Source organism: Mus pahari, chromosome 11 (genome assembly GCF_900095145.1).
Source record: "Mus pahari chromosome 11, PAHARI_EIJ_v1.1, whole genome shotgun sequence".
Taxonomy (NCBI): domain Eukaryota; kingdom Metazoa; phylum Chordata; class Mammalia; order Rodentia; family Muridae; genus Mus; species Mus pahari.
Window position 1 is genome coordinate 35,016,970 of NC_034600.1, and position 17,657 is coordinate 35,034,626.

General features: G+C 35.5%; 1 protein-coding gene across 2 annotated transcripts in view; it reads left to right on the forward strand.

The window, feature by feature from the left end:
• Adamts6 (ADAM metallopeptidase with thrombospondin type 1 motif 6) overlaps nt 1–17,657 on the forward strand; it is a 219,101-nt gene that overhangs the window by 84,000 nt on the left and 117,444 nt on the right. The window contains exons 2-3 of one of the 2 annotated variants that reach the window (XM_029544065.1): nt 1,946–2,083; nt 8,520–8,661. In XM_029544065.1, the coding sequence (XP_029399925.1) occupies nt 2,034–2,083; nt 8,520–8,661 (192 nt within the window). In that variant the 5' untranslated portion in view covers nt 1,946–2,033. The remainder of the gene's footprint in view (nt 1–1,945; nt 2,084–8,519; nt 8,662–17,657) is intronic. The other variant, XM_029544066.1, reaches the window with a different exon arrangement.

A 17,657-nucleotide genomic window follows, 5' to 3' on the forward strand; every position in this document is an offset into this window, starting at 1 on the left:
TTTAATCTTAAGGTACTGAGTTTTTAAATGACTTTAAATCATAATACTTATCTCATTAGAGGCTTTATATATAATATTGATATTTATTAAAATTATAAGCATTACTATTTTAAGCAACATCAAAGTTGCAATAGTTTGTTGTTATACCATTACTTTAGCTGTTTTAAGTTAGGACAGCTTGTATAGGATAAAATTATGTTTTGAAAGTTTGTTTAACTAATAATAGACAAGTCATAGCCTGAGAATTTATAATTGCAGAGAAAAGAAAGTTTAATTTCCCAGCACAAATCTTGTTTTAAAAATCAAAAGATGAATGTTAAAAATCGACCTTAAAAATGTATTAGTACAATCATTCAATTTGGAATTCATTTCAAAATGTTGTCCTGAACAACTATATTATAGACTATCAATTTTTAATCTTAGTAAGAAAATAGTATAATATTATACTTGCCTTGTGCTAGACTGAGTGAAATGCTATAAAAAGACAATGAAGAATTTATTTGATATGCTTGGTAATTTTTAGTACAAAGCACTGACATCATTTTAAAGACAGTTTTGCATTAATTCATTTATATAAGTTATAAACACTATCGAAGTTGTCCTCTTGTAGAAACCTGACGAGATTTGAAATTTCTCTCTTATCTTGGCATTTGTTTTCAGATTAAAATCTTAATCTCTATCATCATAAAGACAGATTGTGTAACATGCTCAGTATTTGTTTGTATTTTGAATGGCAGTCCTCTTGATTTTTAAAATTACAATTTCTTCCCCTCTGTATTCTGTTTCTGTCCCATTGGTGATTATATAGCTCTTTAGCTAGTACCAGCACTGTATACTAAACACAAGGAATACAGCCTAATAAACATAACAAACTTTGTGTGTTTTAATGTACTAAAAAACATACAGAAGCATAGATATATGGACTACCTTTGACCTCCTGCCAGATTTTATGTAGTTGGAACTGATCATGGCTATTAAGACAGTGCATAAGGGACTCTCTAGATTGCTAGTGATATACAGGGAAATGACCACTGGCTTTGTGAGAGAGGCAGAACTATTAATATTTTAATTATTTAGAAGTCCATTGAATTAATTAAAGCAACTAATTCAAAGGTATTATTTAATCTCCATTGTTTTCCTGTATTTTGTATATATAAGCAAAATGAGTGTTGAAATGATTTTAATGGGTTTATTTATCCTATATTTTATAACAAGGGTTCTTTTGTAAATTCTCATGAAAATGCATGAAGTTGAAACCACTAGGAAATGGATAAACTTTAAAAAAAAAAAAAGACAGAAGAAAAGAAAAAGAAAGAAAGAAAAAAGGCTTGGGAGAAAAATCAGGTCTGCCTCTCTAATAATAAACTAAGTAACTAAATCTTATTATAATTTGTCCAAGCAATAAAAGATTTTAAACACTACCCCCATTAAAAAGATCACTTCACTGGAGCCCAAAGATAAAATAGTAATTTTAAAAAGTTTTTCTTCTATTTCCTATTTAACGAGCTTAATTGTTTTAACAGCTATGGGTGATATGTCTATATCTGTATCTATGTCTTTATTTAAATCCAGAGACATTTTGCATTTTGATCAATGATTAAGTTTGCATCTATGTTTTGTAGTTGGCTCAAAAGGTTCATAGGACTTCGTTTTAGCTTTTCTTTTCAAGAAAAAGAAACCTTGAAAGAATAACTGTTAAGGAACTGCTAGTCAGTCAACAAAATACATACCTTCCTCTACTTAGAGAGTATATAGGACAACCGTGATGGAAGTCTTAATGAACTTCTATGATTTATAGAAATCCATTATTCACTGTTAAACTGGAAAAACAAAAAGACATGGCCTTAAAATGCCACTAGAATAGTCTCTCATGTCATTCTGCAACACTAGGTGCTATTGATCAGTCAGGAGATGGTGTTTACCAACTCCCAATATTTTTTTTCAGATTTCTTAAACTCGGTGATTCAATAAGTGGTTCATGAATCGCCCAGAAGCCGTCCTGATTAAATAATAAAGAACCCATTTCCGTTAAAATGGACGTGTTTTGCCAGCTTCTGATGTTTTCCCGAAGACGGCTTTGCAGGTAGTGTCTTTCCTATCTGCCTGCGGGACTCCCTTATTTACTTATTTAGAAAATACAAAAAGATCAACCTGGTATGAAGGCTTAACTCATTGACTATGGGCTAGTTTACCAGGCTGTGAAAAGCAGGTAGTTGTAATTTAGGATACATTTCCACTCATTCCCAACCACTTAGAAGTAGTTCAGAGCAATTTCATATCCTTTCTAAAAGATATGGGAGCTTCGTGAGTCATCTTTTACCCTATTTAAATTTTGTAAAATTGCTTGAACTCTCAGGTAGCTATATCACAATTGTTTGCCATTTCAAGTTATATACAGAATACATTTCACACAAGGGTGGAAGGTGATTAAATGCACTGAGTAGCATTGTTAGGACTGAAGGGGAACTAGGAAGAGGGGTGAGAGAAGTTATGTACGATGGACAAGATGGCCAAAGCACTCAAAGTTGCTCTCTAAAAGTTGCTTTTGAAGGTTAACATTACTCCATTAAATGGAAAACATGTTCCTAAGTGGAGCCTCCCCTCCTTCCAAAAGAAGTGTAGTATCCAAGAAATAACCTGGCAGAACAGCTTTTTGTAGATTTGACACATGTTGAGACCCTTGCTCTAACCATGCGTATCTTTGACAAGGTGTAATTATATGTAGGGTAGTTTTAGAGTAAGCCATTAACAGCACAAAATTTGTATATTTAAAACCCCAAGTTAATTATATTCAAACATCCATGTTACACAGTCAATGACAGGATAAAGAGGTCTGACTTTAGATCATATACTTGTTTGCATTGCATGATTATGTCATTACACTCTTATATTTAGTTGAAACGTGGTTAGTTTCATAAAAAATGATAAAGTTACTTATGAGAAGATAGTAGATAAAAGACATTTAATTTGTTGTAAATGATATATGCCTAAATCACGCTGAACTCATATGTATCAGCATACCTTGTGAAAAACCGAGTGGCATTAAATTACACTTGTTAAGGCACTGTAATGTATGTCATTCTGAGGCAGATGTCCTTTCAGACTGGCCCACTGTGTTGCATGTAATTTTAAAAAACATGCTTCCTCCTTTGCCCGGGGTGCGCTCCCGGCTTAGTGACACTGGAGGCCAGCTGGTGCCTTTCTGAGAGCTGGAATGGCTCCCACAGCCCCTCCCAAGCTTCTCCAAGTCACCATCAATTGCTCCGTCTTTTCTCTTTCTCTTGCCCACCTTAGCTCCACAGAAGAAAAACACTAGACCACTTTATTATTTTAAAACTTGCCAGGTAACACAATTGCTGGGCAAAGAAACCTCTAGCCCTAAACTTATCAGCTAACCTATATCAGCCATCCACTGGTGGCAGAGGCCGCTGGATCTGGTTGCTCTAAGACCTTACATGGCTCTTGTGTCATCCTGGTTCCAAAGCATGGTCTAAAGAGCCCTTCCTCTTTCCCTGTAGCTGCTCTTCCTCTTCCTCCTGGGACCCAGAAGTCCCACCTTAAAAACATTCAACACCACTGTATAGCTAAAGCTCTAATCTTTATATCCTTTTTAAATTTTTTTATTTTTTTAGTAGGAGTAAACTTTCAGTCTCAGTCAGTAATACATTCTCATGTTTTCTAGAAACAAAACCAGGAAGACATATTTTATAAAGATCTATAAATGTTAGTGGGAGACTGAAATTTGGCTCCTGTTCTTGTTTTCAGGGTTGACTTTGGGATTCTGAATAAAGGCTTACTAAATTAGAAGTGGGGTATATAGAATTACTTTACAATCATAATGGAGTGAGTTTTGGAAATATAAATATAACTTGATATACTATGAATTTTTGTATTCGATGAAGATAGATATGTATCCTTAAACTGCATATAAGAGGAAAGTGAGTAAGCACAGAGCCTGATAATGTATGAAGACATTGCAATGAAACTTTTTAATTTGTATGATAACTTAAAACAATATTAAAAATCATCAGGAGATAGCTTAGTACAGTGGCTCTCAACCTGCGGATTGTGACCCCCTTGGGGTGGATCATGTGACCCTTTTACAAGGTTCACATATTAGGTATCCTGCATGTCTGATATTTATATTACAATTCATAACAGCAAAATTATAGTTTGAAGTAACAACAAAATAACTTTATGGTTGTGGGTCATCGCAACATGAAGAACTGTATTAAAGGGTCGCAGCATTAGGGAGATTGAGAACCACTGTAAAGTGGGTAGTGTTTGGTGTACAAGCATGATTACCTATGTTTGGATCCCAGAACCCATGCCAAGGCCAGGAACAGTGGAATATACCTGTAGCCACAGAGTGTATGTAGAGGGCTTGGTGCTAGCTGGATCCTGGGGTTTGATGGCTAGCCAGTCTACCTAAAATAGGTAGAGTCTGTCTCAACAATAAGATGGAAATAATTAAGGAAGACATCTGACACTAACCTCTAGCCTACAACAACTGCATGGTGAGTGCATCCTTACACATGTTTGCCCATATTCACCCACAATGGTGGAGGGCGACATAGAGAGAAGAGCTACTAGTGTAAATTCAGAACTCAGACTTTACCTCAAAACATTTACAATAACAAGAGTTACTCAGAGGAAAAGTTTATTGGAATTGAGTGCTCAGAAATTCTTGGTTAAACACATACATGTGCGTACGCATGTGGCACAAACACATGCACAAATACACTCTCCAGAGAGAGGGGGGGGATAGAGAGAGAGAACTTTTCAATTGTTAAATCTGCATTGCATAGATCCATATTCTTCTTCTTCTGTGTCTGTATCTATACTATTTCATAATGTTAGTTGATAGCTTAGAAGCATAGTATCCTGAAATACTATTCTTAAGAGCCAATTAATAATAATTATGCTGTATAGTCTTTTCTTAATTGAAAGAAGCAGAAAAGGCACCAAGAAAACAGTAGACAAATTTGACTAACACTATACAAGAAAACACTTGCAATGCTTAATCTCAATGAAGAATTGTAGAGATGGCTCAGTTGTTAGGAGCACTGACTGCTCTTCCAGAGGTTCTGAGTTCAATTCCCAGCAACCACATGGTGGCTCACAACCATCTGTAAGGGGATCCAATACATACTCTTCTGGTGTGTCTGAGGACAGCTATAGGATACTCATATAAATAAAAATAAATAATATTTTAAAAAAAGAATTGAAATGTCAAAATTGTCCTGCTCCTCAAATATAGTCATCAAAGCTTTGCTGTGTTTCAGGTGTGGTTGTTAGGAGAACAATGCTGTCTGTACAGACAGAGGAAAGCATGTGGGGTGGAAAAACAGTTTAATCATCTGCACAAATGCATGCTTTACTTCAGATCACTTGGCTGAAAAGATGTACTGCTGCGTACAGACGGAGCCTGCACATTTCAAAAGGCCTTTGTTGATATGGTGTTCCTAAACACAGGCTCATTTTAAAAACATACATATGCTTTTCTTTTGTATGTTATTTCATGGAGGGTTTTAATCTTCTGTAAAATATACTCAACCCAGAGAACTGATCTTGTCTAGCTATTTAATTAGCTATTAATACAAAAGAAATAGGTGCTTCCAGAGAACTGACCCAGGAATATGCTTTGGGGACCAAACGTGAGTCTCAAGAGTTCTGGCCCCAGGTCCCAATCATGCTTGGCACTGTTGGCTCTGAAGGCCCTGGCAGGTCTCACCTGTTCTAATTTTTTTTAAAAGCATATGGACATTGGCTAGAACATTATTATACCTCAAAATAAGAACATTAAATGAAATAATTATTTTTGCTTCTTCCTAAATTAAGCCAGTTTTACCATCAAGAAAGTGTTACTTCCTCTATGTATCTATCTTTAAATTCTTTTCTGAGATTCATTCTACTTCTGAAATTTTTAGTTTACTTTGCTGTATTTCTGCAAGTCACTATATATAATATTTGTATTGGGCTCTCCCCTAGCGCCAGTTAGGTAATTATGTCCTATATTTTTTGTTGTGCTACTAATAAATATTAATAGCCTTCAAGGTCTTTCTGTAAATTATTCAGTATATATTTATCTGTTAATTTATAGTAATATTTACTTATTTTATTATATTCTCAATTGTTTTCATAAATATATTTATACTTTGTAATAGAATAGTGTTTTTTTTTAGTACTGTACTATCAAATGACCCCTCCGTCATTAACTTCAATATATTTTTGAAATTAATAATTGGGTCTTACTTGGCTAAAGTTTGTACATCATAATATCTAAAGTGCTATTTTAAAAATTCATCTACCAATAAGTATGCTTGCTGAGGTACATGACACTTTCTAACTTAAAACAGAAAGAAACAAGTATAGGGTTGTGTAATCCTAGAACAGTGCTCTTTGAGAAGGCAAAACCTGTCTGTGTCAGTGCAGGATTATTGTCTCATCATTATTCTCTTTAAAAACTAGGGGAATGCCAGGGCCAGGAAGCAAAAGTTGGTGGATTGGTGAGCCAGGGGACAGGGGAAGGAGAGAGGGGGTTTTTGGAGCGGAAACCAGAAAAGGGGATAACATTTGAAATGTAAATAAAGAAGATATCTAATAAAAGAAAAAAAAAGAACTTTATATCCAACAAAAAGATTCTTTCTAATAATTTTGTAGCAATAAATAAGCTATTTAGATGATATTGATTTCTAAAACCCATAAAGTCATCATTTTAAAAGTAATAAATAATTTATATAATCTTTAAAAAAAAAAAAACCTAACACAGAGGAGCATAAAGAAAAGACAATCTTGTGTCCCTTTAGTCTGGGTCCACTTAAGCAGAGTACAGTTCAGGTTTTAAAGATACTAATTTGCTGCTGTGAAAATATACTGTTATGTAACAAATTAACATTTTACATTTTAGGAGTATAAAAAAACTTGCAGGTGAATTTGAAACTCATTGTTTTTGTATGATTTTTCCCTGTTTGTAAATGAAATTTTGTGCTGTCCTAAATAACAGTTGAGGAACTTCAACTTGTGAAGTTATTTTCCTTTGGCAAAGTGGATGGAAAAGATTTGGGGGAAAAAAAGCAAAAGTGCTGGCACAATGGACAGGAATGTTGGAAAAAATGTTAAGTGTTGGCACAGGAATTCTTTAAAAATTCTAACTCACATGGGAAATAAAAGTAAAAAAGCATCTGTCCTGTTTTATGCACACTGAATAAATAAAAATGAACAATTATATTTAGCAAAGCTCTTTAAACTAAGGTATTCTGTCTGGCTTTTGGCAACCTTTATGTTATTTGTTCCACTGAATTAAAATACTATGTTTTAGTGAAGAAATTATGTAGATAGAAGAACATTTCCTTATTCTAGTTCTGATGACCCTAAATGAAATATGAAATTGCTGAAAGACTAAACATTTCTAGTGTTTGTGAGCAAGCACTTTGGATCTTAGCTGTCATTCAGCCCATTAACTACTGACATGTCTTACCATAGCACCTGTGTTCTATGTAAGGGTGAAGTATAGAAATTAAGTCGTTATGATTACAACTATAAGTATTTTTTGTTTAATTTTCCACAATTCATGTTTTTAATTGTACTACCGGATGTGGTTATATTTTCAAGGAAAACAAACAAGAAGCTTAGAGCAATATGAAATTCTGTTTTAGTTCCTTTAGAACTATTTTAAACCTTTGTTTTAAAGGCCTTAGGATAGGGTACAAAATACCCATGTAAGGAGTTACAGAGACAAAGTTTGGAGCTAAGATGAAAGGATGGACTATCCAGAGACTACCCCACCTGGGGCTCCATCCCATCATCAGCCACCAAACCCAGACACTATTGCACATGCCAGCAAGATTCTGCTGAAGGGACCCTGATATAGCGGTCTCTTGTGAGGCTATGCCAATGCCTGGCAAACACAGAAGTGGATACTCATAGTCAGCTATTGGATGGAGCACAGGGCCCCCAATGGAGGAGCTAAAGAAAGTACCCAAGGAGCTGAAGGGGTCTGCAACCCTATAGGTGGAACAATAGGAACTAACCAGTACCCCCAGAGCTCGTGTCTCTAGCTGCATATGTAGCAGAAGATGTCCTATTCAGCCATTATTGGGAAGAGAGGCCCCTTGGTCTTGCAAACTATATATGCCCCAGTACAGAGGAATGCCAGGGCCAAGAAGTGGGAGTATGTGGGTAGGGGAGCAGGGGCAGGGGGAGGGTATAGGGAACTTTCGGGATAGCATTGGAAATGTAAATAAAGAAAATACTTTAAAAAAATAAAAATAAAGGCCAACATTTTCAGATTGTTGTCTGAAATGCTTCTATTGCAATATGGAGTTGGAGAAAAAGAACTTGGAGCTCTCATTTAGATGTCAGTGAAATGATTCTATTTTGCTACATGATTATTTGTAGAATGTGTTGTTTTTCATGCATCAAATTATTAACACAAAGATCTCAACACATGGTTTCATAATTTTGAATGAAATAGTCTACAGAGTACCTAATTTCTTTTGATGCTTTGTGTTGAACAGTTCAGGCCGTGGTACTTGCCTTGATAATGAGCCTCCAAAGCGTGACTTTCTTTATCCAGCTGTGGCTCCAGGTCAGGTGTATGATGCTGATGAACAATGTCGTTTCCAGTATGGAGCAACATCCCGCCAATGCAAATACGGGGTAAGAGGTCTTAATCCTTATGTTTAGCCCATAAATGTTCTCTTATAACACATGTTCAGGTAGAATAATGATGAATTTAGTTTGCTTTGAATGCATTATTAATTTATGTAATGCTTTTGACACTGATTTTTTTTGATATTATAATTTGTAATTTTAAATATTTGAATAATACTAAATTAACATGATTCACAATACTTTGTTAAGGAAGCAAACAGAATTTTAGTAAATTCTTCTTCTTCTTTTTTTAAATCTTGAGTTCATGATGCTAACTTTACTTTGTCTTTTTAAAATAGTTTAGTTTTAAGAAACTCTACTTTTTTTTCCTGGCATTCTTGTAACTGTGCTAAAGGGCATTCTTACTGGCTTCTTGCCTTTACCTAAATTCATTCTAGTTAGAACTGAGTCATTTCAAGTTGCTTCACCCACTGTCCAATTCCCAATATAACAACCAAGAACAAAGTGACATTATCCCCAAAATGAAAAACTGGGCATAGCCATGGGAGGAAAGTGTAGGCATCATGATTTTTCTCTTAATGTTTGCTTTAAAAAGTCACAGTACCATATTAGAAATAATTAAGTTCTTTTTATAATTTTATAAATATTTTGGTATCTAATATAGGAATGTGTGTAACGAAAAGTAGGATTCTAAAATATCAGTCAGTGTGTCAAAAATTATTTGCATTTAAAAACCAAATCTCAAGGCTTTGTTCTTATTATGGTACATACAGATAGTTTGCATTCTTAAATGTTCTTAAAAAGGGATAACAATAGAAGGAGTTAAGTTTACCATGGCTATTATTAGACTATATACACACTGTACTTTACCAGTTATTCCTCTTGTGCATGGAACAATAGAAGGCAATTAAGAAAATCTCTTGGGTGACAAATATATTGTTATTCTTGGTAGACTTTGGCTGGCCTTTCAAGACTGTGAGTGATTATCTGGGGGATGTTAAGCCCCATGTGAAACTGTTTTTTCACGTTTGTTTATTAAGTCTTAGTTTTGAATGGATCTAGGTTTTCCTTTCAATCTTAAGTGGTTTATTTATTTTTTTTTAAATAAAGTCACTCAAGTGTTAATCACAGTCACTCATTACTACATGTACTCAGTGATCTAGTGAGATTAGCGACACTTTCCACCTTCCCTCATAGTGGTTCTCATTTCTGTCAGTGACAAAGTCTACATATTAGTTTTTATTTTGGAAACTATGTTTGAACTTATCCATTAGCTTCTATTATAGATTATTATTATTATTATCATTATCATTATCATTATTACATTTATGGGATTTAAAGTTGAGTTGATTCTTAATCTGGAAGTCTTGCTCATTCCAGATTGATAGGAATGAGACAAGTTCTAATTTTGAAAGTATTTTCTGCTTTTTGATTCTTTTTGTTTATGCTTATGCACATTTCTGTAACAGAAATAAAATAAAATTAGAAAGCGTGCTGAAGACATTAGCACTATAATATTTATACTTTCTCACAAATCCTTTTTGCTTTGTTTTGAAGCAAAGGATGGTTTCTCTAGATTCATGTACTATATGAAATTCTTACATTCTTTTTATATTCTATAATAAATTTCCAGTTAGGATTCTTGATCTCTAATAGATTCTTTAAAATCCTTCCCCCGTGTTGAACTAGTATCTAAAGAATTGGGTTCATATAATTATTATACCCAGTTTACACTGCTTTTTATCTTACATCTCCCTAACATTTTTTTTCTTTTTTTAATTTATTTATAATTATTTTCTTTATTTACCTTTCAAATGCTATCCCGAAAGTTCCCTATACCTCACCCCCGCCCCTGCTCCCCTACCCACCCACTCCCACTACTTGGCCCTGACCTTCCCCTGTGCTGGGTCATATAAAGTTTACAAGACTAAGGGGCCTCTCTTCCCAATGATGGCTGATTAGGCCATCTTCTGCTACATATGCAGCTAGAGACTCGAGCTCAGGGTGTACTGGTTAGTTCATATTGTTGTTGCACCTACAGAGTTGCAGCCCCCTACAACTCCTTGGGTACTTTCTCTAGCTCCTCCATTGGGGGCCCTGTGTTCCATCCAATAGCTGACTGTGAGCATCCACTTCTGTTTGCCAGGCACTGGCATAGCCTCACAAGTGGCTGCTATATCAGGGTCCCTTCAGCAGAATCTTGCTGGCATGTGCATTAGTATCTGGGTTTCGTGGCTGATGATGGGATGGATTCCCAGATGGGGTAGTCTCTGGATAGTCCATCCTTTCATCTTAGCTCTAAATTTTGTCTCTGTACCTATATCCTTTCATGGGTGTTTTGTTCCTTATTCTAAGGGGGAATGAAGTATCCACACAATGGTCAACCTTCTTGGTTTTCCTGTGTTTTGCAAAATGTATCTTGGGTATTCTAAGTTTCTGGGCTAATAACCGCTTATCAGTGAGTGCATATTTAGTGACTTCTTTTGTGATTGGGTTACCTCACTAAGGATGATATCCTCCAGATACATCCATTTGCCCAAGGATTTCATAAATTCATTGTTTTTAATAGCTGATTAGTACTCCATTGTGTAAATGTACAACAGTTTCTGTATCCATTCCTCTATTGAGGGACATCTGGGTTCTTTCCAGCTTCTGGCTATTATAAATAAGGCTGCTATGAACATAGTGGAGCATGTGTCCTTATTACCAGTTGATCTTCTGGGTATATGCCCAGAAGAGGTATTGCTGGGTCCTCCGGTAGGACTATGTCCAATTTTCTGAGGAACCGCCAGACTGATTTCCAGAGTCGTTGTACAAGCTTGCAATCCCACCAACAATGGAGGAGTGTTCCTCTTTCTCCATAACCTCGCCAGCATCTGCTGTCACCTGAATTTTTAATCTTAGCCATTCTGACTGGTGTGAGATGGAATCTCAGGGTTGTTTTGATTTGCATTTCCATGATGACCAAGGATTTTGAACATTTTTTCAGGTGTTTCTCAGCCATTTAATATTCCTCAGTTGAGAATTCTTTCTCCCTAACATTTTTAATAATTCTTAAATTATTATTACTCTGGAAATCAATTCAGTCTTTGAATATAAGAGTTCAGTCAGGGAAGTAAGTTGTGTTCCATGAATTAGCTGAAGGGAAAGATAAATCTGAGTATAGCATGACAAGGTGAGCCCTGAGCACACTGACATATGAGAACAGTTGTCCTGAAATGATAACCATTTTGAAAGGTGATGACTTTGGGAAAAATTTTAAACACTTATACAATGAACCATAACTGCTAAGTGATAAATTTTTTTCCATCCTTTTCAGTTTTGCCTTTATGTAGTACTTGAGAAATACCAATGACCAGTTCCCTGGTTTTAGTGAATTCTAGTGTAGGCATTCAGTTATATACATGTTAATCACAGTTGGATATTTTATTTGGTTCACAGTTTTCATTCCATAATTTCTATTTTTGTTTTCAAATTATCCATAATGTCTAGCAGGATAAAATGTATAATAGTTTTAAATAAAAAGAGTAGGATATCACAGTACAACACATCTGTCCCAACACCGGGAGTAATTTGGACCAATGGGACCCAAGCACACAGAAACTCTGCCAGACCTGTGACACAAGTTCCTTCTGGCCTGTCTGGGCCAGTTTCCTGAGCAGACCTTGGGCGCAAACTCAGCAGCCAGTCCCATAACACCCAGAGGAAACTCCACTCCCAGGTGCTCTAACATGCCCAGGATCCCAGGATCCTAGGAGCTTGGTGACAGCAGGATCTCAGGGTCCCAGAGGCATCTTGACTCCCAGGAGCTCTGACACACCCAAGATCTCAGGATAACAGGATCCCAGAATCACACTATCACAGAGACAGCTGAACTCTGAGGAGTTCTGACACAGCCAGGATCACTGGAAGGACAGGCTCCAGTCAGACATAGCCAGGGCAGGTAGCACTAAAGATACTCAGATGGCAGAAGGCAAGCATAAGAACATAAGCAACAGAAAACAAGGTTACTTGGCATCATCAGAACCCAGTTCTCCCACCATAGCAAGTCCTGGATACCCCATCAAAATGGAAAAGCAAGATCAGATCTAAAAATCACTTCTCATGATGATGATAGAGGAATTTAAGAAGGACATAAATAACTCCCTTAAAGAAATACAACAGAACACAGGTAAAGAGCTAGAAGCCCTTATAGAGGAAACACAAAAATCCCTTAAATAATTACAGGAAAACACAATCAAACAGGCAAAGGAAATGAACAAAAACATCCAGAATCTATAAATGGAACTAGAAACAATAAAGAAATCACAAAGGGAGACAACCTTGGAGTTAGAAAACCTAGGAAAGAGATCAGGAGTCATAGATGCAAGCATCACCAACAGAATACAGAAGAGAGAAGAGAGAATCTCAGGTGCAGAAGATATCACAGAAAGCATTGACACAACAGTCAAAGAAAGGTGGGAGGTGGCTTATAAGAGAACAAGGAAGAGTGAGACTGAATCTTTGGCTTGATATTTATAATTAGCGTATCAGTTTTGAAGAAGAGGACCTTATAAGTTACTCTTTTTCTGAGATGAATGCTTTTCAAAATCATCACAGCCAATAAACCAGAATCTTACCCTCACCTAACATCTGTGCCGCCCTCCAAGCAGAACCATTGTTCATTGGAACAGTTGATGAGTGACTTCATGTGTAGACCATCTTAATACACACACCATTTCTTAAATGAATGTAATCCCTGCGGGCTGAGAATTATGACAATCACTCAAGTCAAATAGCTTTGGCCATAGCAGGAAATATATATATATCAAAATAATCATGCCTACAATTCATTCCTTGGCTCAGCAGAACTGTCAACTCTTAGCTACTATGGAGGTAAAATCCTTTGGTGATGTGAGGGACATTGAAGTACAGCCTTATTACAATGAACTCCAATGTCTAAAATTTTTTTCTTATTTTTGGTTTGTACCACAGTAAGAGCCAAGATTTTAAAGCTCTACTAAAAACAAAACAATCAAACAAAAGATGCTATCTATCTATGTTCATTTAGTAATGTGTCCATCTTTTTTATGATTGGTAAAAAATATATATATTGTGCTGAATATAATAAAAAAGTTAGTTCAACTAAAAAAAATCGAGAGGAAAATGAACAAAAAAATGCCATAATGAAGCCTACTACTTTGTATGCTAATTAAATAATTTTGAAAAGTAAAAAAAAGAATATCACAGCACGAAATATAGATTAAGATATTTGCATAATGCAATCAATAAGTGATGTGCAATGATATTTAACTGATATGTAGTTCCTTTTTCATACTTTGGACTACATTGATAAAATTTATAATGACTTTCTAATATTTTATAGATGTGGAAATTAAAAGTACAGTGTGTGATTTGTGCACTCCAAGATTAAAAACATGTAAAGGTTTGAGTCTGTCATGTCTGCTGGTTCTATATAGCCTTATGTTAATAAGATAAAGATTGTAGATGTTTCTTTTTCTTTTTTTGATCATTCTTCATCTTTTTAAAATTTTTTTAAAAAATTATTTACAATAATCCAACAGGCACTCTGTCCCTATTCCCCTTCCCACAATTACTCATACCATTCCTCCTTATCTGTCTCAGGATGCTCCCCCACACCAGGCTTTCCCCCTCCCTAGGGCCTCAAGTGTTTCCTACTGAGGCCAGACCAGACAGTCCTCTGCTGTATATGTGTCAGGGGCCTCAGACCAGTCTGTGTATACTATTTGGTTGGTAGCTTAGTGTCTCAGAGCTTCCAGGAGTCCAGATTTGTTGAGACTGCTGGTCTTCTTCCTATGGGGTCGTCCTCCTCTTCAGCTTCTTCCATCCTTCCCCTAATTCAACCATAGGAGTCCCTGACTTCAGTCCAATGGTTGGGTGTAAGTATCTGCATCTGTCTCCGTCAGCTGCTTATTGGGTCTCTCAGAGGACAGCCATGCTAGGCTCCTGTCTGTAAGCACATCATGGCATCAATAATAGTGTCAGGGCTTGGTGTCTCCCCATGAAGTGGATCCCCAGTTGGACAGTCACTGGACTGCCTTTTCCTCAGTCTTGTCTCCATGTTTGTCCCTGTAGCTCTTTTAGACCATCTTGTTTAGGAGAACTCTTGTTTAATTTTCCTCAGGTAATGTCTCATTCCTGGTCAGTAAAATTCTCAAGCTCTTCATCTTAGCTCTGTCTTTTCAGAGAGAAATCATCTCTAAAATTACTGTTTGGGGACATACATCCTCAGATGTCTGAAATCCGAAATTGTGAAGTCTTAGAATCATGACATTTCTTACCACTGCCACCATCACCATGGACAGCATCTCATGTTTTACTGAATTTACTGCACAACATTACTGGGATTATAGGCATGTAGTATCATACTCAGTTTATGTGGTGCTGGGTTTAAACTCAGAGCCTTGTGTAGATGAAAATGATGCTCCTCTATCTACATAGCATCCTCAGTTGTGTTTTCTGTTATTAAAAAAAAGTTAGAGCCCAGTGATTGATTCAATGAGTGAAGGCACTTACCACCAAGCCCAAGGCCCTGGGATTAGTCTTGGAACCCGTATGATGGAAAGAAGTAACTAGCTCCTGCAAGTCATTCTCTGACCTCCCTACCTGTCTATTGTGTGTGAAGTATGTGTGTCTTTAAGATAAGACACAAGTACAGAAATGCAGCTTGTAAAGCTAGATCCTTACCATATTATCCTCATATATCTGCCAACTCTGACTCTAAGGATGCCTTAGGAACTTTTACAAAAAGGACATTGCAAATAAAACAACAGAATCATTGAACCAGTGTCTCCAGAAAAAAAAAAAATTTTTTTTTTGCTCGTTCAGAGCAGCAAACTCCTGTAAAGCTCTGTAGAATCTCTTCACCAATTTTCTTGCAATTCTCACTTTTCTTTCATTTTCAATAGTCTTTTTAAATTAGAAAAAAATCATGAGATTAAACTGGCTGAAAGTGGATTGCAACAATAATGGTTAAATGTAGAAGGAATTAACATATAAGCTTATGTGATATGTGTGGGTGATCTTTAGAGTAGGACTTTTTCACTCTTTCCTCCTTATTTCTTCATTCTCTCACTTTAAATCATTTCCAAACCACAATTTCCAGATAACACTTAATAATGCAATATAGGCTAGTAATGAATAATAATGCAATATAGGCTAGTAATGAATAATATATAATTTACTATTAACTGTGAAGGGATGATTATTCATTTGCAGGTATATTTTAGCCACACATATTTTATAGGCATCATAGCTTTGTTCAATTTGTGAATAATTGTATTATATGTGAATATTGTCATTGTATACATGGAGCTATTTCATAAATCTTTAGTAGTATGGTATAAATTCTAAATACTTATTTTAATATAGAATTGAATGATGTTCACAATAACAAGATATTTTCATCCACAAATGAAAACACATTGTCTAGTACATGGTTTTATAATGGAACATAAAATTCTTTTTAAAGATTTATTTATTTTATTTACATGAGTACACTGTAGCTGTCTTCAGACAAGAAGAGCGTATCAGGTCCCATTATAGATGGTTATGAGCCACCATGTGGTTGCTGGGAATTGAGCTTAGGACCTCTAGAAGAACAATCAATGCTTTTAGCTGCTGAGCCATCTCTCCAGCTCGGAACATAATTTTTTTAACAGAGTATTTTAAATTAACAAAAAAAAGAAATCTATTCAGCATTTACTATTACCTATAGTGTCAACTTGACAATCAGTAAATTTTATTTGTTTTTAGGAAACTTTTCAGTGAACAACATTTTAATTGTTCTGTAAACTTCAGATATCAACAGCAAGTGAAAAGACTCCATATTCCTTTCATTTACTGGGCACGTGGAAGGCATTCAATAAGTGTTCCCATTTCTTCTGTGAGCATCTGTCTTTGTGGTTGTATTCCTGAAGAGCTGCTACTCTAGTAGTAGGACATGGATCTTCTGTGCTTTGAGAGCATGGAAGATTCTGAGCCACATACTGACTCAAATTCTCCTTTAACTCTATACAAATGGAAATTCCCTTGAGACAGTCCTGCTGTTTGATCATTATACAAAAATTTCTCTCAGTAAGTCTAGGTCATATTGTTTTATTATTATGGAATTATTATTATTCCATAATTTCTTTGCTTATTTGGTTACTTTTAGTTAAATGATGCCAAACCTTACCTAAACATATTCATGTTTATTCTTTCACATGCATAAGTCCTATAATTTTTCCTTGTTTGTCATTATTGTTTATTACTTTATAATATAATATTTATTTTCATTTTGTTTACTGCTCCCTTCCCTACTGGAGTTTATATAACTTGCATTCAGAACAGTTCCCATCATTGTAGGGCTTGTAACAATATTCTTGCAGCTATGCATGTCTTCCACGGAGCAGGACTTAGGTTCAAAAAAGAAGCAGCTGTTTACTCTCAAAAAAATTGTCATGTTACACAACCGGAGCTTATCTTGCCTAGAAAATTACTATTGTTAGCACATCAGGTTCTTAACTGGGTCTATGATTTTAGATGATTATGGATGACTTTTCTACCCACCACCTCAATAGCTTGTGTAGCATATACCTGCGCTGTGAATGCTATCCAAAAGGGACGCTTCCAGCTCAGTTCCAGCTTTATATCTCTGTTCTGTATCCAAAGTGTTTGTTTTCTTCAGAAACAGGGTCTTCTTGTCTAAAGACTTCAGTTTTTAATGTTTTCATACCTTATCCCCTTTGTTTATTATTTATCACTGCAAATTAAGATCAAGTCATTATTGCTTTATCATTAAGAATTGTATTTTATTAGTATTTTTAAATATTTTAAGCTTTAAAAATTTTTTTAAAAATAAATGAAGAGAAAATGGAAGATAATGTTGCTGAAATAATGAAAAACATATTGAGAAAGACATATGAGAAAAGTTTACAGAAAATGAGCTCAAGTAGTTTGGGTTCAGTGTTTTTTCACCTTCTGTCTCCTTTTAATGCTAATGCTATTTTTATTCTCTATAAAACATTTCCAAAACTCAC